Source organism: Dermacentor albipictus, unplaced genomic scaffold (assembly GCF_038994185.2).
Source record: "Dermacentor albipictus isolate Rhodes 1998 colony unplaced genomic scaffold, USDA_Dalb.pri_finalv2 scaffold_52, whole genome shotgun sequence".
NCBI lineage: Eukaryota > Metazoa > Arthropoda > Arachnida > Ixodida > Ixodidae > Dermacentor > Dermacentor albipictus.
In genome coordinates this window covers 133,006-158,585 of record NW_027225606.1, presented here as the reverse complement: position 1 = coordinate 158,585, position 25,580 = coordinate 133,006, and the positions used below count along the sequence as shown (strand labels likewise).

Here is a 25,580-nt window from a genome sequence, read left to right as displayed (position 1 = left end):
ACTTCGGGGAGCAAGGACCCCATGGTCCTGAAGTTCCCCCACAACATTTCCGATGATGGCCAGCTGCAATTCCCACATCTGCAATTCCCACATCTAAGAAAACATTGTTAACCCACCGTTCTGTGCACACGAACCTCGTGAAGAACGGCACAATTGGCTTGTGCCTTCTAGCTGCTTTGACCAATTCATGCGTGCACCAGATGAATTTAAGCATGACGGAACAGGTACAGAGGCTCGAGAAAGTAGGGTATCCCCAGTGGGTAACAGTGAACTCACAGCAGCTTTTCAAAGACATGAAAGTAGAATGAAAAAGGAGGCAGCCGAAACCTGTGGATTCAAGATACTAAAGGTAGTACGACAGCGAAGTTGTCTTATTTGTAATTATTTTTTACAGAGAAAGAACAAGCTAGACCAGGTGTGAGCAAACGTAGACAGGTGTCTACAAGGTGGCAACAGTACACACGTGGCCCGCACGGGCACACCAAGTACAGTCGCCGACCGATTTTCCGGACTCCAAAAATTCGGACATGCCCGATTATTCGGTCATCCTCGCGGCACCGCCATTCTCCCCATAGACCATAATGTATAACAACTGCCGAAAGTTCGGACACCTTGCAACCTCTCGTCTGATTTTCTCATGACACCCCTTGAGCCAACTCAGTCGAGAGCACCATGCACCGACTCTGACCGGTGCATGGTTTGACTTGCTGAACGCCATTTTTGTTTTGAACGGAGCTTCCTTGCTGCCCCACGAAGTGGCGCTACTGGAAATCCCCGCTCATCATCATCGTTTCTGCCTGGTTAGATAGAGTGGCTCAGCAGCAGTTCCGGTTTCAGCTTAGTAAGCCATGTCAAGACAATCCAGCAGCTGATTTGTTTCTTCGGCCAAGACGCTGTGAGCAGGCCGCGTTTTTCGTTTGTGCGACTGGTGTCGGCACGGTGGTGTTTGCTTTGTGTGCTGTGTCGAGGTTTCGGTGATCCAACGCGGCATACGTAAACATTGCGTCAAGGGTCTAATGGCGCCAACAGTGCCCACGCAGACTGTGCTGGGGAATGCCGGCAAGCGGGTTCCGGGAGGCCTAAGACTTGTCGCCTTCCGATGTGCTCCCTACTGACGCGGAAAATGTTTTTCCGAGACCTGCGCAGTGGTTGCATATCGATTCCGGACACCGTCTCATTTGACAGTTTCATAGGTGCTGACACTGCTGTATGGACATGCGCAGAACTTGACGACGGCAAGATCATTCGTCAGGTTTCTGCTGCACCGCCGGACGATGACTCCGAGTCTGAAGATGACGCACCATGTGCTACGCTGCCGTCGCATGCGGAGCGTGTACAAGCAGTGACTGTGCTTTCAGCCGCCAATAGTGACCGTACGACCCTCTCCGAGATTCAGGCTTATCTGATTGCGCGTAAACGGAACAGCGTGCAACGGCGCATTCACGATTTCTTCCAAGCCTACTGCCGAGCCTGAATAAGTGCGTGGAAATAAAGGATTAATTTTTTTTTCTTAATCTGTTTTTACGGACACCTGTTTATTCGGACATTTTCGCAGTCCCTGTGAGGTCCGAATAAACGGTCGGCGTACTTTCCACGCACCTGTGTGGTAGTGTACAGGATTCCCTACACCTGTGGACGCATATACGTTGCCCAAATGAGGAGACGTGTGAATGAGTGCCTTACAGAGCATGCACACAGCCTAAAGACTGCAACCCAATCGTACCTAGCATAGAGCTTCTGGCTCTATAACCTGGAGGGAAATCTGACGTTGCCGCTCTGTGGTATGCATTTAAACGCCGGCATATTGTGACCTCTGATTGACATCGTTTTTGGAGAGCAGCACGTCTTGAAGTGCCTGGCTAGCACCGTTCCATCTGCCACAATGATTCGTTTCCAACTAAAACAGCATGTAAAAAAATTGGTTTTAAGTTTATTATAAAAAATGTTTTGTTTAGTTATGAAGACTTGAGAGTGCATGCAAAATTATATCAACATAAAAAGTATTAGCAGGCTGCTAAAGTTGGAGAACAGACAAGATTCGCGCTCGCTCTGCAACAGTTTGTGATCTGTTTTTATTTTTATTCACTTGATTATGCACTGCAGGTGAGTAAATGTCACTGAAAGAGGTAATACGGGTGAATGAAAACCTTTTGTGAAGATTTTATTACAAGAATGCCATTATCAGTGTAGCCATATCCACGTTTTAGACGAAGCCTCATGCAACACCAGCCAACATAAGCCTCGCACACCCATGTACTATTATTTTCCATGACGGCACAGCGTCTGTTAGAAAACTCCCGTAGACTGTCACGCCAGATTTCCTTCTAGGCAATAATATAGTGAGGAAATCTATGGTATCTAGCAACATCTGCCCACAATCCTGACCAAGTGCAGATGCTGTTTTGCCACCGCAAACAGATGGCGAGAGAAACTTTCTTCGTAATAGTGTGGTAAAAGAAATTTGGATAAGCTTGGTTTGAATTCAATGTTGATGGAAGGAGTTAATGCGGTTTGTAATACTGTGCCACCTGGAGGAACCAGTGTTTTGCCAAGTGGGCTCAGCCAATCAGTGTCTGATAAAAGTAGTTTACCCAGAATATGGTTCCTATCAGGATTCTGGCATTTCTATGCCTTCTCTCCTTATTGGCTTTTCCAAATTTTGGAACACACCCGAATACATATCAAACAGCTCATCCCAACAGTTGACAGATTTTAGGTTGTCCTTTAAAAGTCGGCAAGCCACAAAGGAATTTGTGAATGGTTTCTCCCCCCCCGAAATACTTTGATGGGCACTCCAGAAGACTTGTTCTCTTAGCATGAACATAGCATTCGTCTTTTCCAAGTTTTGGGACACACCTGAACACGTATCAAACAGCTCATCCCAACAGTTGGCAGATTTTAGATTTTCCTTTAAAAGTTGGCAAGCCACAGAGGAATGTGTGAATGGTTTCTCCCTCCCGACATACTTCGATGGGCACTCCAGAAGACTTGTTCTCTTAGCACAAACGTAGCATTCATGCAAGATGCTGCGACATGCTCACCTTGCATAATTTCAGCACAGCCAACTAGACTTTCGTCACGAGCTTCTTGTTCTTGTGCTTTGCTCCACTGCACAGCAACAGCACCAAGTGAGGTGTCTACTCTTTCTGGACGTTGTAGTCAGACAGCATGCGGCTGTCCTCAAGCTGCTTGCCAGTGAAGATCAGACGCTGCTGGTCGGGCGGGATGCCTGCGCGAAATCGGATGGGCTGCAGACTTCACATCTCAAGCTCCATTCATCACAATTCGGGAATTACCCCTGCTGCTGGGTGAAAAAAGGAACCACAAAGGAATAGTCAAAAGCCAATAGCTGAAATTCCTTCTACAAGGACTACTTTTAACCTCAGTGGACCTATTGGAAGTTTTCGACACAAAGCTAATATGCCACCAGTGAAACACCAATGTCCGCCTGTACCGTTTTATCATACCTCAAACACAAGACGAAAGGCTCTAAGGTGGTGGTCATGCGTGAACCAGCACACTTACCTGCATAAGGTGTAATTCACAGTCCATATGATCGAACATTAATTTGTAATGCAATGCTGGCAAAGGCCTCGAAATGTGGCTGAGCCTCAAGAACTGTAGAACAGCATTGCATACATACTGGTTGCCTTTCAAGCACATATTTTACATTAATCGTTTCAGTTGAGTACAATTTTAAATCAGAGTTCTTTTGTCCTTTGTACAACTAACTGCGTTTGTTAATTGCCCATGCATTCGCAAGGCCAGAGTACTGTGATCAGAGCAGAACGCAGACAAAATGAACCTATATTGTATCCTCAGCATTCCAAATTACTGGTAGGACGCAGGGAGCTCATTTGCCTTTGCTTTAGTCGACCACTGCCCAACAACTCTGTTCACATGCAGTGTACTGGCAACGTCTCACAAAACAAGGCTTTTGCGACCTTGCCGAATAACCGTATTTTCAGCAAAGATGTTTCTTTTGTACAGTTGCAATAAGAAGTTAAGTTGCATGTAATTAAATCACATATATTTAAATGGTGCCATTATATGAATGGTAAGAGAAATTCATAACTTAAATTAATGCTTAGAAAAGCAGTACTTTGTCCATACACCAGAAAACTGGCCACTGTGTACACACCTGCCCCTTTTTTTTCTTGCCATACGTGGTTCCTGTTGCAGTTCAACCAGGGCAGCAGGATCAATTTACTGTTTATGCTGTACTTAGTGAACGCATCTTGAACTTGGCCTGCACATTATCCAAAATCAGTCTCTAATTAAAAATTTTTTTTTAAAATGGTGCTTAGTTTAGTTCACCAAGGGCACCACGGAAACCCACTACGAACCTTGTATGATGCATTAAAGGGGGTATGACACGGTCACCCACCATTTTGCAATATTTTGTGAGAAATTGTTGTAGGGAGTCTATTATGGCTACACATGTGAGCTGGAATATGAGCTAGAACTTGCCGGCTCTAAGCCTCGCCCTCCGGCACCCACCGCCATATTGCCAAGCCATGTGTAATGTCATGCGCTGCATGCAACCGAGCCATCGCCTGCTACAAAATTGGCCACCGCACCACGTGAGGTCGGAGCATAATTGCCGTTTGTTGCTGTATTTGCTCGAGATATCATGCGCAACGTCTCCTACAACGCCAACTTTGCGTAACGAAGCAAGCGACGAATCATTGAGCAGCAGAAGCAGCGATGGTGCTACTCATTCTGACTTTGACCTCATCGCTACCAGCTCAGTGTCGAAACATGGCCTCGGAGATGTGCACGCACCAGCTGGCGTGCCTTTATCTTGGAGGCCATGGACGAAGACAGCGTAGTAAACGTGGTCAACATAAGATGGCGACATTGGTGGTGCACGAAATGCTGCCGACGCCTTTCTGCACTGTTGTTAGTTCATGTGTGCAGCACTGCTTAGCCAGCCGTTCACGGAAGACGAAGTCTGGTGCTACTTCGCACAATGCAAATTGTTACGCACATACATTGTTTGCTAGCCCAAATTCCATGCAATCATGTCTCTCCGACCTGTATTCAACAAAACTACGATTTCGTTAAGCTGCCGTGTGTTCCCACCAGTTCTTTTTTCCCCCTCTGTTGTTCTGTGCAGCATACGTAAACAATATCCAGCACACGTGTGTGCAGCGCAAGGATTTAGCGCGATGTATGCTTTGATGAACATTATTTGAACTTCCTTTACTTCACCCAATATCGATAAAATAATCCGGGGCACTGGCTGCCGGATGGCTCCGTGCGCGAACACGGTCGGCATCGCACCTGGCCGCAACCTCAGCTTTTTCACGGGTATCCGAAACTCAGCGAGCAGTTGCAAACCATCACTGTAGCTGTCTAGTGTGAAGCGTTACGAGAACAAAAAAGTGTCAGATGAGCGCCAGTCCTTCCTGCCTACATTCATCACCCAAGCTTTACGCTTGGCGGGCTTCTTGGGGAAACTGAACAACGATACGGAGCACTCCTTGCTTCGCTTGCTTTTTGAAACAATGCCGCCGCAGCGTTGCATAGGTGCTGCAGTGGCATTGTTTCAGCCGCTGCAAGTCGAAAAATTCCAATGGCAGGCCGAACAAAGCAGAAGCTTCCTGCATGCACGCACAGTTGAAACGCCAATTCTTCACAGGAACATACATGCTTGCTCGGCAAGCATGCAGCCTGTGACATCAAGGCTCGCGAGCGTGCTAGTGTTGCTTGACTGGTATGCAGTTCGAGTGTAATAAAAAAAAAAATTCAATGACAAATTACATGCTAGCTCGAATGCGCTAAAATTTTAGCAACATGTTATTGGAACACACAAGGATTGCCTCACACAATGCAGATTATGATTAAAATTGGGTGTCATACCCCTTTTAGGACAAGAAAAAAAAGAGAGGGTGCAGTAGTTACTTGCAATACTCCTAATTAGGCCAGGAACACTAATCAGGCCAGGAACACAATGCACTTAACAATGCCCCCATATTCACAAAATATAAACTGAGAGTAAAAAATAAGGGGGACAATGGCAAGCCTATGTGAAAGCGGTCGTATGCTGTATGACACTCTCGAACCCTTGATCAGATTTTTTTTTCCCACAAAACCTGCACTTTAACCCACATGCATCTAACTTTGTGCAGAGATCTGCAGTAGCCTTCCCCCCATTTTCGCAAGAAATGATCTTGTCGTTCTGCCAGGGGAACCAGCTAAATTCTTCGCCGCTTGTAAGACACACCCATAAGAAACCAGACCACCTGCATATGCAATTCATTGCAAATGCCGCAAATTAACCCACACACTTCAAATTTTGCCTACACATCATCCATTACCTGATCATTACATTCAGCAAACATAAACAAGGTGCCTTGTTTAATTCACTGAGGACATCGGAGAAACCACCTATGCACCCTTTATGCCACATGATAATAGGGGAAAACCAAGGATTCGGTAAACGTTTGCAATGCTTCTAATTAGTGAAGACCAGTATTTAGCAATTATGTTGAAACACACATACCACACTTCAAGCTTTCACTAAATGTCACATATACAGTAACCATTTCTTGAAAATACTAAATGTTTGAGTTTATGACCCTCTCAAGAATATAGAACACATCTTTAAGGGTTTCTTCTAACTTCTTTAAACAGGCCAATGGCTATGGCTTAGCAATTTTCACTGAACCCGTAATTGAGACATACACCATTCAAAATTTGTCTGCGTATTGTCCCGAACATACCCCACATTCGCTAATCATCTGACTATGGTCGATGGCATACTCTTACCAGAAAATAGCAAGAAATGTAACATTTGTGAGCACCCCTAGTATCATTAACAGCCTCACTGTGAAGGTAGCATGTCCACTTCTTTACATGCAGAACTCAACTTCCTTGTTCTGGATTTTCGCCTTTACATTTTCGATGGTATCACTTGGCTCGACCTAGGAATGAGGTGGGGAGAAAAAAGCACAGGGGTCACAAGACTATCCAGTTTTTTGCAGGTTATAGAACACTGCCGACAAGTGCTCAGAAGTTGCATATAGTGATTCGGTGTTTTGCATTTATCACCAGCTAAGTGCGTATGTGTGGTACATGATTCATCACAGACAAGATGATTAGAACTTTTGCAGGGAGCAACGGCAGGTACACGCACCTCTAGGGTGATAGTCTTGCCAGTGAGAGTTCTCACAAAGATCCGCCTGGCAACCTGCGACAAGGAAAAAAAAAAGAATGATAATGCTAAGACGGTGCAAAGTCAAAACAACAGATCCAATAGCAACCTTCAATGTTGATGATGATGATATAGTGTTTTGTGGTGCAAGGGCCAAGTACTATAATTAAAGAGCGCCAGGTCAGTGGTAATGAGTTCTAAGTGAAACAATGAATTACCGTACTTATTCGAATCTAGGCCAATAGATTTTTTTTTTCTACCTAGTCATACACCGAACTCCAGGTCGGCTTAGATTCGAGGATTTTAAATAATGTGCCAGTTTGTAATTGAAAATGACAAAGATAGTGCATAGCTAGTGCTATCTAGAAAAGTCAATATCACAGCCACTATTAGCTGCGCCAGTAGCCAACTGAAGTACACGAGCGATGTTGCTATATTGACCTGTGCCGTTATTGGCGTGCGGCATGGCCCATAGTGTGGCTCGAAGAGTGGGACATCTATTTCCATGCTAAGCTCCCTCACACACAGTGAAAAAGGCTGTCTCACAGAGGGTCGATTATCGAAAAGTGCACTGCACGTCAGATTGGGAACAGTTTTAGAACACGGATATTCAATAACAGAGGGCGCACCTTGAGAAAATATGTGATGCTGATGGATTATCTCTGCAGATGGAGTGACCACTCATTCGATTCTACATGTAAGCTTTCAGTAGGGCTTGTTCTGAAAGCGCCAGTGGCCAGGCAGACACCTAGATGATGGATGGGGTCCAGCATCTTTAGTGCGATCAGGGAGGGAGGCAGAGTTGTATGCTACGGTGCCATAGTCTAATCGTGATCGAAGGAGGCTCTTATAAAGATTCATTAAACACTTCCTGTTGATTCCGTAGGATGTGGAAGATAATATCTTCAGTAAGTTCGTTCTTTTTAGACATTTCACTTTGAGATATTTTGTGTGGAATGGAAGTAAGCTTAAAGTCAAGTATGATACCTAGAAATTTGTGCTCTTTGTTGACAGGTATTTGTTCTCCACACAGTTTTACAAAAGGATCTGGAACCAGGACTCTCTTGTACAAAGAGCACAAGAACTCTTGTGGGGGTTTACTTTAAATCCATTTTTGTTTGCTCACTTAGACACGCTGTTCAAGCACTGCTGTACCTGTGTCTTACACACTGCGAGGTTACAGGATTTGAAGCCTATTTGAATGTTGTCCAAGTAGACGGAATAAAGAATGGTCGGTGTTAATGAAGCACAAAGCGTGGTCATCTCAACGATAAAGAGTGTGCGGCTGAGCATGCCTTTCTTGGGTACACCAGTTTCCTGTATAAATAGACTTAACAATACATTGACGATTTTGATGCAGAAGGTACGATTGGACGAACTGCTTTCTATCAGGTTTAGCATATTGACACTGATGCCCATTCTCGACAAGTCTCTCAATATTCCGTAGCGCGACGTTGTGTCGTACACCTTCTCCGTATCAAGGAATACGGATAAGTAAGATCGTTTGTGTACAAATACGTCACGGATATTTCCTTCAATGCCCACCAAGATAATCAGTTTTAGGGTGCCCTTCTCTGAACCCACACCAATAGGGATCAAGCATTTTGTTCAGTTCAGGGAAATGTACGAGTCGCCGATTCATAGTTTTCTCAAAGATCTTACAACGGCAACTTGCGAGAGCTATTGAGTGGTAACTTGTCGCCGCCGCCGAAGGATCTTTAGCTTGTTCCAAAACGGGGACCACAATAGCTTCTTTCCATGCGGATGGAAGATAACCAGCAGCCCAAATAGTGTTGAAAAGTGTGAGTAGCATCCGTTGTGTATCAGTGTGTACTTTTTTTAATCATGTCATACATTATTATATCAGGTCCCAGTACAGAGCACTTGCATGTGATCAAGGCAGCTTTCAGCTTGGCAATACTGAAAGGACAGTTATATGGTGCATTTTGTGGTGATTTACACACAAATACCTTACATTCTTCTATTTGTCTGTACTTCATGAAGGACTGCAAGTAGTAGACTGACCTTGACACATGCTCAAATTGCTCCCCTAGGGAGTCTACTTGCTCTTCTAAGAATTCCCTTGGTCGTTAAACAGAAGGAATGGATGGATTTGCTGACCTTTTAGCCTTAGGCCATTCCACGCTTTCGCCACCTGTGTGCATGAACTTATACCCGAGAGGAACCTCACCCAGCTTTCTTTCTTTGCCCGACATGCATCTGCCTTAGCTGCGATTTTATGTATTTAAATTGAATGAGATTTTTCTGCATTTGGCGATCTACACGATAAACCCCATGCCTTAGTCTGCCTCTTTCATCCTTCATTACAATATACATTCCACCAGGGAACACGTCTTTTAAGTAAACCACCATTTGTTTTTGGGATAAGCTTTTTAGCTGCATCAAAAATAAAAGTGGTAAATTAGGCGACAGCATCATCTACACTAAGATCATTTGTAAAATTGCATGTTAAATAACTTAATTCTTTAAAATGCTCCCTGTAAGCCGATGCTAATTTCCATCTAGGAATATCAGGAGGGTTGTCATGCCGTGTTACACGGCCGTGTTCACTTCCACAAAGTTCATTGATGATGTTCCATTCCAGGCGAGGCAGATGAGAAGCACGGCCAATTTCTATATCTATCAATGAACACTAGTTTTGCTGGACGCAGTAGCAGGTTGGCTCCTTCGCATTAGTACAACATACCTGCAACACCAAATTGCTCGCATACAATAATTTACTGCTTATGTCGTAATTAGCGAACTAATTTTGAACCAGGCCTGCCTGCACATTACCCAAGATGTCTCTAACTAAAGAAAAAGAATGGTGCTTTGTTTAGTGCACCAAAGAAACCATGGAAGCCTATTACGTACATTGTATATTGCATTAAGACAAGAAAAAAAGAACAGCGTTCAGCAGTTACTTGCAATGCTCGTAATTTGGCCAGGAACGCTGAAGTTTCATCAACAAAGCCCCCATTTTCATGAAATACAAACTTGGAGTAGAAGAGGGGACACGGGCAAGCTTAGCTGAAAACAGTGGATGACTCTTTTCAACACTTGTATCAGATTTTTTTTTCCCCGTGAAAGCTGCACTTGATCCACAGGCACCAAACTTTGCAAAGTGGTTTGCCGTAGCATTCTCCCCCATTTTCTCAATATACGGTATCGATGGCAATTGTATTTCTGCCAGGGGAACCAGCTTAATTCTGTGCCTCTTGTAAGACAGACTCGCAACAAACCAGAGCACCTGCATATGTACTTAATTGCAAAGGCCCCAAATTTGCCTACACATCACCCATTAACTGATCATTACATTCAGCAAACATAAACAAGTTGCCTTGTTTAATTCACTGAGGACATCGGAGGAACCACCTATAAACCCTTAACGCCACATGAAAATAAGGAAAAACCAAGGGTTCAGTAAATGTTTGCAATGCTTCTAATTAGTAAAGTTCAGTAATTAGCAATTATTTTGAAACACACACGACATACTTCAAACTTTTAGGAAATGTCACATATAGAGCACATTCTTAAAGGTTTCTCATAACTCCTTTAAAAACAGACCAAAGGCTACGGCTTAGAAATTTTCACTGAAGCCGTAAGTGAAACATATACAGTTAATAATTTGTCTGCCCATAGTCCCCAACATACCACACATTCTCTTAATATGTGACTATGGTCAATGGCACAGTCTTACTAGAAAACAGCAAGCACTGTCATATCGTTTGTGAGCACCTCTAGTCTCATTAACAGCCTCGTTGTGAAAGTAATAATAATAATAATATTTGGGGTTTTACGTGCCAAAACCACTTTCTGATTATGAGGCACGCCGTAGTGGAGGACTCCGGAAATTTTGACCACCTGGGGTTCTTTAACGTGCACCTAAATCTAAGCACACGGGTGTTTTCGCATTTCGCCCCCATCGAAATGCGGCCGCCGTGGCCGGGATACGATCCCGCGACCTCGTGCTCAGCAGCCCAACACCATAGCCACTGAGCAACCACGGCGGGTCGTTGTGAAAGTAGCATGTCAACTTCTTTACATGCAGAACTCACCCTCCTTGTCCCGCCTTTTCGCCTTCACATTTTTGATGGTATCACTTGGCTCAACCTAGGAATGAGGTGGGAAAAAAAAAGCACAGGAGGTCACAAGACTACATAGACTTTTACAGGTTATGGAGCACTGCCGACAAGCGATCAGAAGTTGCATATAGTGATTCGGTGTTTTGCATTTATCACCAGGTAAGTGCGTATGTGTGGTACATGATTCACCACAGACAAGATGAACTTTTGCAGGGAGCAACGGCAGGTACACACACCTCTAAGGTGATGGTCTTGCCAGTGATAGTTTTCGCAAAGATCCGCTCGGCAACCTGCGACAAGGAAAAAAAATAGAATAATAATGATAAGACAGTGGAAACTCAAAACAAAAGATCCAATAGCAACCTTTAATGTTGATGATGAATACAGTGTTTCGTGGCACAAGGGCCTAGTATTTACCAAAGAGCGCCAGGTTAGTGGTAAAGAGTTCGAAGTAAAGGGATGAATTACTGTATTTATTTGAATCTAAGCCAACAGGTTTTTTTCAAATAATCATACATCAAACTCCAGGGTCAGCTTAGATTCGAGGATTTTAAGAAATGTGCCAGTTTGTAATTGAAAATGATAAATATGGTGCATAGCTGGTGCTATCTAGAAAAGTCAGTATCGCAGCCACTATTAGCTGCACCAGTAGCCAACTGAAGTACACGAGCGAAGTTGCTATTTTGACCTGCGTCGTTATTGACGTGCGGCGTGGCCCATAGTGTCGCTTTCAAATAAAAACTTGTGCTAGCCGCAGAGGCATTGATGAAAAAAAACGTCCGTCGTTGGAAGGGGCAACAGGGGATTTGTTTCGTGTGCTGGGGCGAGGAAATGACAATGATAAGGAAAATAAGCATGCGATAACAGAGAGGAGCTGTTCAAGATTGCGCTGCATTTCTATGCATGCGAGCCGCACCTCGCAGTCTGCGCATGCATGGGCGCGCAGATGTGAGCTTGCGCGCATCCCCAACTGTGTACAGTCCAGCCCACTTATAACAGCCGCAGATATAACGAACGCTCGCTTAGTACGAACGAGGGCGGTGCTACCGTCAAAATATATATTGGGGCAATGGCACAGTGTCTCACATAGAACGAACTGTTGTGGCCTCAACACTCGGTTAGAGCGAACGCGAAGCTGTCGCGCCCCTGCAGTTGACCGAGCCGGCGGTGTTTGGTGCGGTTTCGCTGGACTGCGAACCCGCGGCAGGTGAATTTCGCGCACTTTGTGTTCCCTGACGTGACGCGAACAAAGAGCGCACAAAGCGTCTCCCAGCGCTCCTTTGCGGGTAAAATAAAGTAAAAAAAGAAAAAGCGCGCGTTGAAAAATGAAAACGAAAAAGCGCGCGCGCGCGGTGACCAAAGAGAAAGTGGCGCCACCCGCGTCGCTGTGATGCATCCACGTGATCTGCGTCGGCCAATCCGAAAAGTCAGGCGTCTGCTCTACCGGCTCAAACCGGTTCTCCATTTGTTGCTCTGTTGCCACCTCGCGCTGAGGGCATTGCGCCGTCAATTCTTTCTGTGCGATGGCACTGCATTGACATCGTTGCCGCATCCGTGCCTTTCCCAGATCGGGGAGTTGAAGGCTGCCTCAGCGCGCGAGCCCAAGGGCATGACTTGCGCCTGGCGCGATGGAGGACTGTACGCCGACCTCTTCAGGTGCTAAAAGGAAAGCTGTCGACATCGCAACGAAGATGGCCATTGTTAATGAACTTGCTCAAGGTGCAAAAAAACTGCGAACTGGTCAAGAAATATGGACTGTTGAAATCGACCATTTCAACCATTGATAAGGGCAAGGAAAAGATTCTTGGTGCTACCGTGAATGCCGACCCGACGACTAGAAAGCACTTTCGGAAGGCGACCTACGCGGACGTTGAGGACGCACTGCTGAAGTGGTTCGCTGACGCGCGGTCTCGCAACGTTCCGATCAGTGGACCACTGATGCTCTCCAAGGCTAAGACTTCGCCTTCCTTTTGGACTTTCCCGATTTCAGCCCAGGCAATGGATGGCTCCACCGGTTTAAGGCTCGCCACGGAATTGTTTTCAAGGCGGTCGTCGGCGGGGCCGCGTCTGTGAACAACGAGGACGTCGATGCGTGGCTTTCCGACAACCTCCCAACAATCACGAGCTATGCTCCACGGGACGTTTACAATGCCGACGAGACTGCGTTGTTTTATCAGATGTTGCCATCTAAAGCGCATGCCTTGAAAGGCGACAAGTGCACAGGAGGGAAGAACAGCAAGTTGTGCATAACCGTTCTTCTGTGTGTCAATATGGACGGCAGTGACCGGCGGCTGCCTTTTGTCATTGGCAAGTCACGTAAGCCGCGATGCTTTGGAAGCTACGTGCCCGTACGCTACAGGAACAATACAAAAGCCTGGATGAGTCGTGACTTATTTGCCGAGTGGCTTGTCGAGTTCGACCGCGACATGGCACGAAAAAACAGTAAGGTCCTGCTCGTGCTGGATAACTGTGCGGCGCACCATGTGCAGCCTTCCTTGAGTGCGATGACAGTGCTCTTCTTGCTTCCCAATGCAACCTGCAAAATTCAGCCGCTGGATATGGGCATCATTCATGCGTTCAAGGTGTGCTACCGGCGGCGCGTCATCCAACGCTTGTTGATCGCGATTGATGCTGCCATGCCAGTTCGCATCAGCTTGCTTGCCGCCGTGGACATGTTTAAAGCGGCGTGGATGGAACTCACCGCGGAGTGCATAGAAAATTGCTTCCGCAAGGCGGGTTTTATGGGCCCAGGCACCGAGGACGCCATAGATCACCCACCGGAAGGCCGGTCGCACGAGGACTTGTGGCAACGCGTCGTTGACACGCAGCTGGCCGGACTTGACGTTGCCTGGGACGATTTCATTTCTGCTGATGTCAATGCCGACATTGCGGAGCCATGCATTGACGAAGCTATTGTGCGTGAAGTGCGAGCCCTTCCTGACTGCCCAGAGACCGACGAGGACGATGACGAGGATGCTGCTCTACCGCCGGTTGCTGTGAACGCTTCAACCGCGATCGGTTACATCGCGTCGCTTAAGGAACTCGTGTGCAGCAGAGGCCTTGGCGATGAACATATTACCGCACTGGAAAAATTAGAAACGGCAGTGATGCGATCAGCTTTGAAGAATCAGACATGCATCACGGACTTCTTTCAAAAATAAAGTGAACTTTCGTCTCGCTTGCTCTTTTTTCCCGTATTATAGGTGGTCCCTTAGTACGAACTTTGGATACAACGAACAAATGCCACGTGACGATCAAGTTCGTTATATGTGGGCTGGACTGTATGTGGTCTGAGCTATAGCTATGAGGCTAGCAGCGATGATAACGTAGAGTGAGCTTGGCATGTTCATATTAAATAAATGCCATTTTCATTTTGTGAACACTCTCCTCACTTTTTTGTTCGACCTAAATTAGAGGTAAGTTTAATTTTTTGCTGGCTTCGGACATTTGGGGGTCGGCTTTGAATTGGGCCCGGCCTAGATTCGAGTATATACGGTACAAGCAATGATGTGACTGGTCTGTAAAGGGGCCTAAAAGACTATCGTTGTAATGTGCATAAAGGCTACATGTAATAAAATTATGGCGACGACTATGAAGTGTGCCAAGGACACGAAAAAGACATTGTCAAAGAAGTACGACATACTAAAATTTGTCAGAGGCAAAAAATTTTCAAAAAGCATTACTGCCCTAACACAGCCCTTGAAGCACAAGGACCTGAAGGCATGTGCTATACAGACTACTATTACAGTGGCATCCTCTGGAGAGAGAATGCGCTACGAAACTATTGGTCTATTAGCATGAAAGACCATATCGTTCAAGAAACCTGGGGCAGCTTTGATATTATGAAGCAGTTCTTCACCAAAAAACATAGCGGGGTGGAGAGGGACACAATAGTTGTGTGCTAGAGGAAAAAGTTCCTTTGTCTCTCTTTTGGCTTCCCGACACTCCACAAGGACGTGGAGGACGGTGAGCTTCCCACAACATCTACCACAGGTTGGAGGTTCATTACCAGTCAATAGAAAATTGTGAGTACCATATGTGTCCTATTCTAAGATGACAAAATAGGACATCAGTTTGTTGTGTTTTCGAAGCGGAGGGCCAAAACCTAACTGGCTTAATCAAGTGGAGTTTATTTATGTGTCCCACAAGCACTGCCAGTGGCTTTGCACTTTTGTACATAAAGTAAGAAGGGAGGGCAGCGGTGGCGTAGAGGTAGAACATCCGCCTCGCGTGCAAGAGGATTGTGGTTCAAATCCCAGTGCCGCGCAATTTTCCACCGGATTAAAAAAAAAGAAAAATCCGCATGTTGATAAAATTGCATAAACATGCCTGGAGTGTGGCCTGATCCCGGTGACCAGAACCGGTAATGCACTCCTGCACCAGAGCAGGATTGGCCACCCTGGCGCAGTACTTGGCCACAACCTCCTATATGAAAACATCAAACCCCGGCCCTCAGTCCACAGCAGCTGCGAAGCAACTGACCACGGCGGCGGTCAGATCTGTGACGCAGCCGACGATGCTAAGAATCCCTGGTTCCGGACAGGCCACCATTGGAATCTGAACCTGGCAATGTTTAACGCTAGAACGTTATCTAGTGAGGCGAGTCTAGCAGTGCTAGTGGAGGAATTAGAGGGCAGTAAATGTGATATAGTAGGACTCAGTGAAGTTAAGAGGATGAAAGAAGCATATACAGTGCTGAAAAGCGGGTAGACCTGTGCTACCGGGGCTTAGCGGAGAGACGAGAACTAGGAGTCGGATTTCTGATTAATAAAGATATAGCTGGTAACGTACAGGAATTCTGTAGCATTAACGAGAGGGTGGCAGGCCTTGTTGTGAAACTTAATAAGAGGTACAAATTGAAGGTTGTACAGGTCTGCGCCCCTGCATTCAGTCATGATGACCAGGGAGTCGAAAGCTTCTATGACGACGTGGAATCGGCGATGGGTAAAGTCAAAACAAAATACACTATACTTATGGGCGACTTCAATGCCACGGTAGGCAAGAAGCAGGCTGGAGACAAGGCAGTGGGGGAATATGGCACAGGCACTAGGAATAGCAGGGGAGAGTTATTAGTGGAGTTTCCAGAACAGAATAATATGCAGATAATGAATACCTACTTCTGCAAGCGGGATAGGCGAAAGTGGATGTAGAGGAGCCCGAATGGCGAGACTAGAAATGAAACAGACTTTATACTCTGCACTAACTCTGGCATCATACAAGATGTGGACGTGCTTATTTGGCAATGTGCGCTGCAGTGACCATAGGATGGTAAGAACTCGAATTAGCCTGGACTTGAGGAGGGAACGGAAGAAACTGGTACATTAAAAGCAGATCAATGAGTTAGCGGTAAGAGGGCAAATAGAGGAATTCCGGATCAAGCTACAGAACAGGTATTCAGCCTTAACTCACAAAGAGGACCTTAGTGTTGAAGATATGAACGACAATTTTATAGGCATCATTAAGGAATGTGCAATAGAAGTCAGTGGTAACTCCGTTAGACAGGATGCCAGTAAGCTATCGCAGGAGACGAAAGATCTGATCAACAAACGCCAATGTATGAAAGCCTCTAACCCTAGAGCTAGAACAGAACTGGCAAAACTTTCGAAGTTAATCAACAAGCGTAAGACAGCTGACATAAGGAAGTATAATATGGATGGAATTGAACATGCTCTCAGGAATGGAGGAAGCCTAAAAGCAGTGAAGAAGAAACTAGGAATAGGCAAGAAACAAATGTATGCGTTAAGAGACAAAGCCGGCAATATCATTACTAATATGGATGAGATCGTTCAAGTGGTTGTGGAGTTCTATAGAGATTTATACAGTACCAGTGGCACCCACGACGATAATGCAAGAGAGAATAGTCTAGAGGAATTTGAAATCCCACAAGTAATGCCGGAAGAAGTAAAGAAAGCCTTGGGAGCTATGCAAAGGGGGAAGGCAACTGGGGAGGATCAGGTAACAGCAGATTTGTTGAAGGATGGTGGCCAGATTGTTCTAGAAAAACTGGCCACCCTGTATACGCAAAGGCTCATGACTTCGAGCATACCGGAATCTTGTATGAACGCTAACATAATCCTAATCCATAAGAAAGGGAACGCCAAAGACTTGAAAAATTATAGACCGATCAGCTTACTGTCCGTTGCGTACAAAATATTTACTAAGGTAATAGCAAATAGAATCAGGAACACCTTAGACTTCTCTCAACCAAAGGACCAGGCCGGATTTCGTAAAGGCTACTCAACAATAGACCATATTCACGCTATCAATCAGGTGATAGAGAAATGTGCGGAATATAACCAAAGCTTATATATAGCTTTCATTGATTACGAGAAAGCGTTTGATTCAGTTGAAACCTCAGCAGTCATGGAGGCATTACGGAATCAGGGTGTAGATGAGCCGTATGTAAAAATACTGAAAGATATTTATAGCGGCTCCACAGCCACCGTAGTGCTCCATAAAGAAAGCAACAAAATCCCAATAAAGAAAGGCGTCAGGCAGGGAGATACGATCTCTCAAATGCTATTCACAGCGTGTTTACAGGAGGTATTCAGAGACCTGGATTGGGAAGAATTGGGGATTAGAATTAACGGAGAAACCTTAGTAACTTGTGATTTGCTGATGATATTGCTTTGCTTAGTAACTCATGGGACCAAATGCAATGCATGCTCATTGACCTGGAGAGGCAAAGCAGAAGGGTGGGTCTGGAAATTAATCTGCAGAAAAAGTAATGTTTAACAGTCTCAGAACAGCAGTTTATGATAGCTAGCGAGGCACTGGAAGTGGTAAGGAAATACGTCTACTTAGGGCAGGTAGTGACCCCAAATCCGGATCATGAGACTGAAATAATCCGAAGAATAAGAATGGGCTGGGGTGCGTTTGGCAGGCATTCTCAGATAATGAACAGCAGGTTGCCACTATCCCTCAAGAGAAAAGTGCATAACAGCTATGTCTTACCAGTACTCACGTATCGGGTAGAAACCTGGAGGCTTACGAAAAGGGTTCTGCTTAAATTGAGGACGACGCAATGAGCTATGGAAAGAAGAATGATGGGTGTAACGTTAAGGGATAAGAAAAGAGCAGATTGGGTGAGGGAACAAATGCGAGTTAATGACATCTTAGTTGAAATCAAGAAAATGAAACGGGCATGGGTAGGACATGTAATGAAGAGGGAAGATGACCGATGGTCATTAAGGGTTACGGACTGGATTCCAAGGGAAGGGAAGCGTAGCAGGGGGCGGCGGAAAGTTTTATGGGCGGATGTGATTAAGCAGTTTGCTGGGACAACATGGCCGCAATTAGTACATGACCGGGCAAGTTCGAGAAGTACAGGAGAGGCCTTTGCCCTGCAGTGGGCGTAACCAGGCTGATGATGATGATCATTATCTATACTAAAATCATTTATAACATTGTGTGTTAAATAAGTTAATTCTTTAACATGCTCCCTTGTAAGCCCATGCTAATTTCCATTGAGGAACATTGGGAGGGTTGTATACGGTGTTAATAAGTTACAGGGATGTGTTCACTTCCACAAAGTTCATTGATGACGTTCCATTCCAGGTGAGGCAGAAGAGAAGCACAGCCAATTTCAATATCTATCAATGAATACGAGTTGTGCTGGACGCTGTAACAGGTCGGCTCCTTCGCATTCGTAAAACACACCTGCAACACCAAATTGCTCGCATACAATAATTTACTGCTTATGTCATAATTAGTGAACTAATTTTGAACCAGGCCTGCCTGCACATTACCCAAGATGTCTCTAACTAAAGAAAAAGAAATGGTGCTTTGTTTAGTGCACCAAAGAAACCATGGAAGCCTACTACGTACATTGTATATTGCATTAAGACAAGAAAAAAAGAACAGCGTTCAGCAGTTACTTGCAATGCTCGTAATTTGGCCAGGAACGCTGAAGTTTCATCAACAAAGCCCCCATTTTCATGAAATACAAACTTGGAGTAAAAGAGGGGACACGGGCAAGCTTAGCTGAACACGGCAGTATGACACTTATGAACGCTTGTACCAGATCTTTTTTTTCCCCGTGAAAGCTGCACTTGATCCACAGGCACCACCTAACTTTGCAAAGTGGTTTGCCGTAGCATTCTCCCCATTTTCTCAATATATGGTATCGGTGGCATTTGTATTTCTGCCAGGGGAACCAGCTAAATTCTGTGCCTCTTTTAAGACAGACTCGCAACAAACCAGAGCCCTTGCATATGTACTTAATTGCAAAGGCCCCAAATTTGCCTACACATCACCCATTAACTGATCATTACATTCAGCAAACATAAACAAGTTGCCTTGTTTAATTCACTGAAGACATCGGAGAAACCACCCATAAACCCTTAACGCCACATGAAAATAAGGGTAAACCCAAGGGTTCGGCAAATGTTTGCAATGTTTCTAATTAGTGAAGATCAATACTTAGCAATTATTTTGAAACGCACATAACACAATTCAAATTTTCAGCAAATGTCACATATAGAGCACATTCTTAAGGGTTTCTCATAACTCCTTTAAACAGACCAAAGGCTACGGCTTAGCAATTTTCACTGAAGCCGTAAGCGAAACACACACAGTTCACAATTTGTCTGCCCATTGTGCCTAACATACCCCACATTCCCTTAATATGTGACCATGGACGACAGCACCGTCTTACTAGAAAACAGCGAGAAATGTCATATCGTTTGTGAGCACCTCTAGTCTCATTAACAGCCTCGTTGTGGAAGTAGCATGTCAACCTATTTACATCCAGAACTCACCTTCCTTGTTCTGGGTTTTCGCCTTTACATTTTCGAGGGTATCACTTGGCTCGACCTAGGTGGGGGAAAAAGCACAGGGGGTCAAAGACTACGCAGTCTTTTACAGGTTATCGAACACTGCTGACAAGCGATCAGAAGTTGCATATAGTGATTCGGTGTTTTGTGCTTATCACCATGTAAGTGTGTATGAGTGGGACATGATTCATCACAGACAAGATGATTAGAACTTTTGCAGGAACCAATGGCAGGTACACGCACCTCTAGGGTGATGCTCTTGCCGGTGAGAGTTTTCACGGAGATCTGCATGACAACCTGCGACAAGGAAAAAAATAATAATGCTAAGACAGTGCAAAGTCATTGCAAGAGATCTAATAGCAACCTTCAATGTTATCAGGTCACTGCATATTACCGGAGCTGCTGTCACACGGTGGGGCGCCAGTTAAAATTCACGGTGCTGCAATGCTTTGGAGGACAAGCATCCTCTGCTGGGAGGGCACTCAAGCACCCTTTCTGCACAGCCTTGAATGAGCTCTGGTCATGTACACAGTGGCCTTGAAACGTTGAAGCTGGGAGTGTTCCCACAAACAATGGAAGTCCTACAAAAGGAACAACTGGACGGCTTCAAGCTATGAAAGGGAAACAATTGAAAGGGAAAGGGAGAGAAAAAGCTTCGTTTTATTCACACAAGAAGCGCAGCATTGATGTCCTTCTAAAACCATCATTCTCGGTGTTGTTGCTCACCTGCGCACACTTTCCCCACATCACTTTGCCACCCTGCATAACGAGAGTTGGTTCACTGACACTTATTTTGAATTCCAATGGCGGAGTCGGAGCAAGTTTTTCTGCTTCTTTCGGAGCAAGTTTGTTCCAATGACAGAGTGAGGGCGGGAGTAAGGTGTTCCAATGAGAGAGTCGGAGTGGATTCAGAGCGGGAGTCACTCCGTGGAGCAGAAAAAGCTGCTCCGCCAAAATCAGCGGAGTGGACCGGAACTCTGTTTGACGTATTTCCTTTACCACGTTTGTCTGCTGGGGGGCGCCACCGGTCATGACTCACGAGGAAGCAAAAGCTGCTGTACGCTTAGCGAGATATCCATTCCGCACTTAAAAAAAAACAACAGGTGCTGAACGGCGCTGAAGAGACAAGTAACCGGTGCGGTGGTGCTGGGAACAAACAGCGGAAGGAAATGACAACGCGCAAGGTATCCTGGGTAACTCGGCGAAAGAAGTTTCGCTTCCGCCTTGCTCCGGCGGTGCAGGTTGTGTTCCACTCGCGGATTTGGAGGCGTTACTCTATGCCAGATTTGAGTGCTCGCTCGCAGAGTCCGTCGGCTGCTCTGACTCCGCCATTGGAATTCAACATAAGTTTGAACAGTGTTCCCTTCGTGATTCCCCCCCTCCAGCTGCGAGTAGAGCGGCGAGCTCAGGTTCTTGACGCCAATTGATTGGCGGGCAGAAGGTGACTTTCAGCTCCGGGTGCGTCACATGAGCGTTCTTGAGACATCGTGCCATTATTCTGATGAACCACTCAAACTTCAGAGGCTCCATGCCTTCTCCATGCTCCATGCGCCTCCATGCCTTCTTTCTTCCTTTTGCCTGTCTTATCACCCAGAACGCCTCAGTCTTCTATGCCATGAAATTTCAGAATGGGCATATCCCACTAGTCGGCCTATTCTTTCCTTTTCTGCTTGATCATGTTTGACAGGACCTTAGCCCTCGACTGGTTCTCACGGTCCAGCAGGTAGACCGGAACTGCACCCTGTGCCGCTTGCCTCAGGTGCTCACTGCTTTGTCAGCTTCTCCTTAAGCGTGTTCAGCATTTTCTTTGTCTGGACTTTCTCCAAGCAGCACTTCTTAGTGAGTATCTTGGCCTTAACAGCATCCCCGTGCGGCTTCCACCCAAGCCACTTGTGAAGCTATCATGGTGGTCGTGCCTATAGACATAATACTTCTAGTGAAGCTTTATGTGCTGGTTCTGCAGCATGTTGTCGACGCCGTCTGCTCAACGCAGCAGCGACACGCATGCTAACAATCCCTTTTTGGTTGCCAAGTTTTGGGATGCTGCTGGCCGCGGTGAGTTCCCAAAATCCCGAGTCACCTGCGAGGGGACAACAGGTGTTCCCTCAGGCTGCTTTGTAGTACATTGCTAAACTAAATGATCATCGTGGCCTTTCCCTTTGCATCAGGTGGGCACATCATGGTGCCCTGACCAAAAAAAGATAAAAAGGAAACTCTACATTAGTTGTTCGAGCAATACGTATGCACCTTGTTCACTGCCCCCCTGACCACCACTATAGAAGTCTTGCCTTCATGATTGAAGTCGCTACTAGGGGGTGCGTGTTTTCGTCATAGCTATAACGCGCTTCCACAAAACCAAGTGCCTTGGGAAGTGTGGTGCCATCTGGTTGACGAAAGCACAATGTTTTCAATGCTGTCCTCGTCATCCTCGCATGCCCTGCACTGCACCGTCGTACACTGACTGGTCGAAGCGGCGTTTATACACCTTAGTGTGCAGTGTTCCCACAAGGGTCTCAAACAAAAGGGCACTGCCAACACTGTTGTCGTACAGCCACTCCACAGAGATGGTTGTCTTGTGGGCTCTATACAGGGCCGGGCTAGATTTTTGGTCCGTAGCGGCTTGCCACATTGACGTCTCCGCTTCCTGTACTCCAGCTCACACCTCTAGTGACCAGTGCCTTTTGCTGTCCTCTTGGCTGGGGTCAGTAAGGAGGCAGAACTTGTATAACGTTCGGACGGCACGTGCCCCCTATTGCCATGCATTCGAAACCGGCCATGCTCACAACTCTCGAGGACAGACATGAACATGTCTGTTGCCTAAACCAGTCGCTCGTTTTATCCAAACTGAGTACACAGGTGGCATTAGGCGGTGGATTATTTTCAGCAGAAGATTGTGCCTGGTTACGACCACTGCGCTACTTGCGAGGCTTAAAACAAATCTGCTAGAAATATGCCGCTGCCCGAAGGTGGATCCGATGGAAAATGCTGAAGAGGTGAAGAAAATAAGCAGTAGTGTGGTATTGCTTCGACGGGGCGGCCAGACGAGAGACCTATGGCAGGAGGCCTAATAGCCGGGGCACAAAGGGTACAGACAATGCAAACATCCATGTACCCCCTTGGATAACACGGATGGGTAGCTCATTCGCCCTGAGCTCGAGTCAAGACAGCTCTGTGGCCGTCAAGGATTGAAGAACGTGTGTAGCGCATGCTGACACTGCAAGAAGGCAAGGAATCCCCCCTGTGAGGAAAAAATAAGTCCTGAGTAACATAGAAAAGACTATTGGCATAAGAAGACTAATTCGTATGATGGTCATTACCATAGTCAACATGATGTGTGTACTGCAGATTTACACTGCAAGAAATGTAAGGTAGCCCCTCTGTGAGGATACCGAAACTGGATACTGAAACAGAATATCACATGTAACGTTATCACTTACGTCGCAAGAATTGCTTCAGGTCAAAATGGCCTGACACTATTGGCAGATGGCGTACAGACAAGTGCTAAGTATGGGGAAAGTAGACACGTCCGCAACAGAGATTAGTAAGAGGCGATTGGAAGATTGGTGGAACAAAAGTATGGAAACGACAAAAAACGGAGACATACAAAAACAAAGTTCACAATAGGGGGTCAGAAAAGTCGGTTATGGGAATTCATCGAGAGTCCCCCCCCCCCCCTTTTTTAACCTAGGTAGGACATTAGGCAGTATAATAGCAAGAGTTTAATGACCCAACCCACCGCCCGTTCCAAAGGGGACGCTTATAACATCCATCCATCCAGCCAATCCTGCACACGTTAAACTTAGCCGCAAGCACAAGACGCTCTTAGGCTTGTCGACGAAACAAACTGGGGCTACCTCTACTTAATGCCGCGTTTCGGTGAATTTTCAAGACAGCGGGTTTCGACGATGCAATCGTTTTGCGATCTGTTCGCATTTCAAGTGCAACTGACACCTACGCAATGCCAATCTGAGAACGGTGCCGCAGCGATCGTCGACAAACTGTCGAAAAATTCGATCAGTTAATCTCGTCTAGGGGTAACGCGCGTCGAGTATTTAAAAAGCGCGACATTAAATTCCCAGGATTACCAGACCGCACGTCAAGGTCTGAACAACGGAGTCTTAAAACTTGGCAGCAAAGCGGCGCGCCCTACCTACCATTTAACGATCCAGCCAAGGCAAAGTACACGCGGAAATAACACGGAACACACGAGAACACTCAAGTGGCACCCAAACTAGTAAATGTTCACATGCGACGATCGACCACGTTGACACTTCGCGCTTTCGCACACACACATTTTTATTAACTTCAACTAACACGCGTTTATCAACGCGCATGAATTGCCTAACCATCTGTGTAAACTTACATTTACGATTAGAATTGTTCAAACGGGATAGCCAGTGAAAAACACGGAGAGCTTTCCACCGCGCTAGTCCAAGCGTTCCGCGTAGTTTTAACGAGCGTCACAAAATTAACAACAACGCAGGCTAAGAGCGGCGCAATTAGCTTTAAAAACGCTATGCAATCATAAGTGCTCGCGAGGGTTCAAGTTCAGAAAAACTACACATTTTGTGAGAACACAAGGAGAAACTTGCCGGTCCGCCGGATGAGATTGGCAGCGTGGAGCAGGTCGTAGAGAAAAGGAAGAAAACACATGGAAAACATGTGATCGCAGAAACAGCTAAAAGAAAAGGCGAGACAAAATGACATTGCAAACATTTGATAAACAATTAAAAATATTATTAGGACGTGAGAAACTAAATTTTAATAGTTCGGCCTGTATTTGCGATTATTTTTGCAAGTTTATGAGCCTCATTTTTATCCAATTTTTTTTTTCTGGCCTGCTCTTTTGGTAAGTTGGCACAGCCGCGCAGGGCCGCGGGATCGACGTTCGCTTTCTCAACGGCGACCCAAAGCGAAACTTGGGATGCCATTCCGTGTAGCGTGAAGTTGCTCAGCGCCTTTGCGCTTTTGGTGTTAATAAAATCCCGTTGAAGATAAAGAAAAATTGCCACACACTATCGTACGTAGCGGCGTTTTGAATGGCTTACATGTGTTATGTGATCTAACATGGAATGATTACAATGACACCTGTTCCGGCGATTCTTATCTGAATTGAATAAAATTGAACCACTTGAGGTCACGCCCTCTTCACCTTCCCACGCAATAGCTAGTGCATATATACAGATTCACTTTAAGTTGAACAAAAGTGTATTTTACACAGCATCCTAGGTTACCATCGACTAAACTTTTAACAATCGCGTCCAGCACGCAACTGTACTGCAGTTCATTCTTGAAGGAGCCTTTGCATCGTGTTGATGAGTTGCTAATGATAGAAACGTGCTCAAGATGTCGACTCACGAGGTCGCGGGTAAATATCCCGACCGCGGCGGCCGCCTTTCGATCATGGCGAAATGCAAAAAGGCCCCTGTATTGGGGGCCCGTTAAAGGTTCATTGGTGCGTGGTCAAAATCAATCCAGAATCCCCCGCTACGGCGTGCCTCATAACCAAATCGTAGTTTCTGCACGTAAAACCCCAGGATTAAATTCAAGATATTGTATCGA

General features: G+C 45.8%; 2 protein-coding genes and 1 pseudogene across 2 annotated transcripts in view; 1 reads left to right on the top strand and 2 right to left on the bottom strand.

The window, feature by feature from the left end:
- LOC135912226 (uncharacterized) overlaps nt 1-25,580 on the bottom strand; it is a 67,535-nt gene that overhangs the window by 15,064 nt on the left and 26,891 nt on the right. The window contains exons 4-11 of the mRNA XM_065444603.2: nt 20,262-20,315; nt 20,004-20,058; nt 11,481-11,534; nt 11,218-11,272; nt 7,142-7,195; nt 6,834-6,929; nt 4,142-4,249; nt 3,042-3,229 (exon numbers count right to left, since the gene is read on the bottom strand). Of these exons, the coding sequence (XP_065300675.1) occupies nt 11,268-11,272; nt 11,481-11,534; nt 20,004-20,058; nt 20,262-20,315 (168 nt within the window). The 3' untranslated portion in view covers nt 3,042-3,229; nt 4,142-4,249; nt 6,834-6,929; nt 7,142-7,195; nt 11,218-11,267. The remainder of the gene's footprint in view (nt 1-3,041; nt 3,230-4,141; nt 4,250-6,833; nt 6,930-7,141; nt 7,196-11,217; nt 11,273-11,480; nt 11,535-20,003; nt 20,059-20,261; nt 20,316-25,580) is intronic.
- Nucleotides 13,422-14,431, top strand: LOC135912200 (tigger transposable element-derived protein 6-like). The gene has a single exon (XM_065444579.2). It carries the CDS (start codon nt 13,422-13,424, stop codon nt 14,403-14,405), a length of 984 nt encoding a protein of 327 aa, XP_065300651.2. The 3' UTR covers nt 14,406-14,431.
- On the bottom strand, nt 21,067-22,647 carry LOC135912199 (ribosome biogenesis protein NSA2 homolog; annotated as a pseudogene).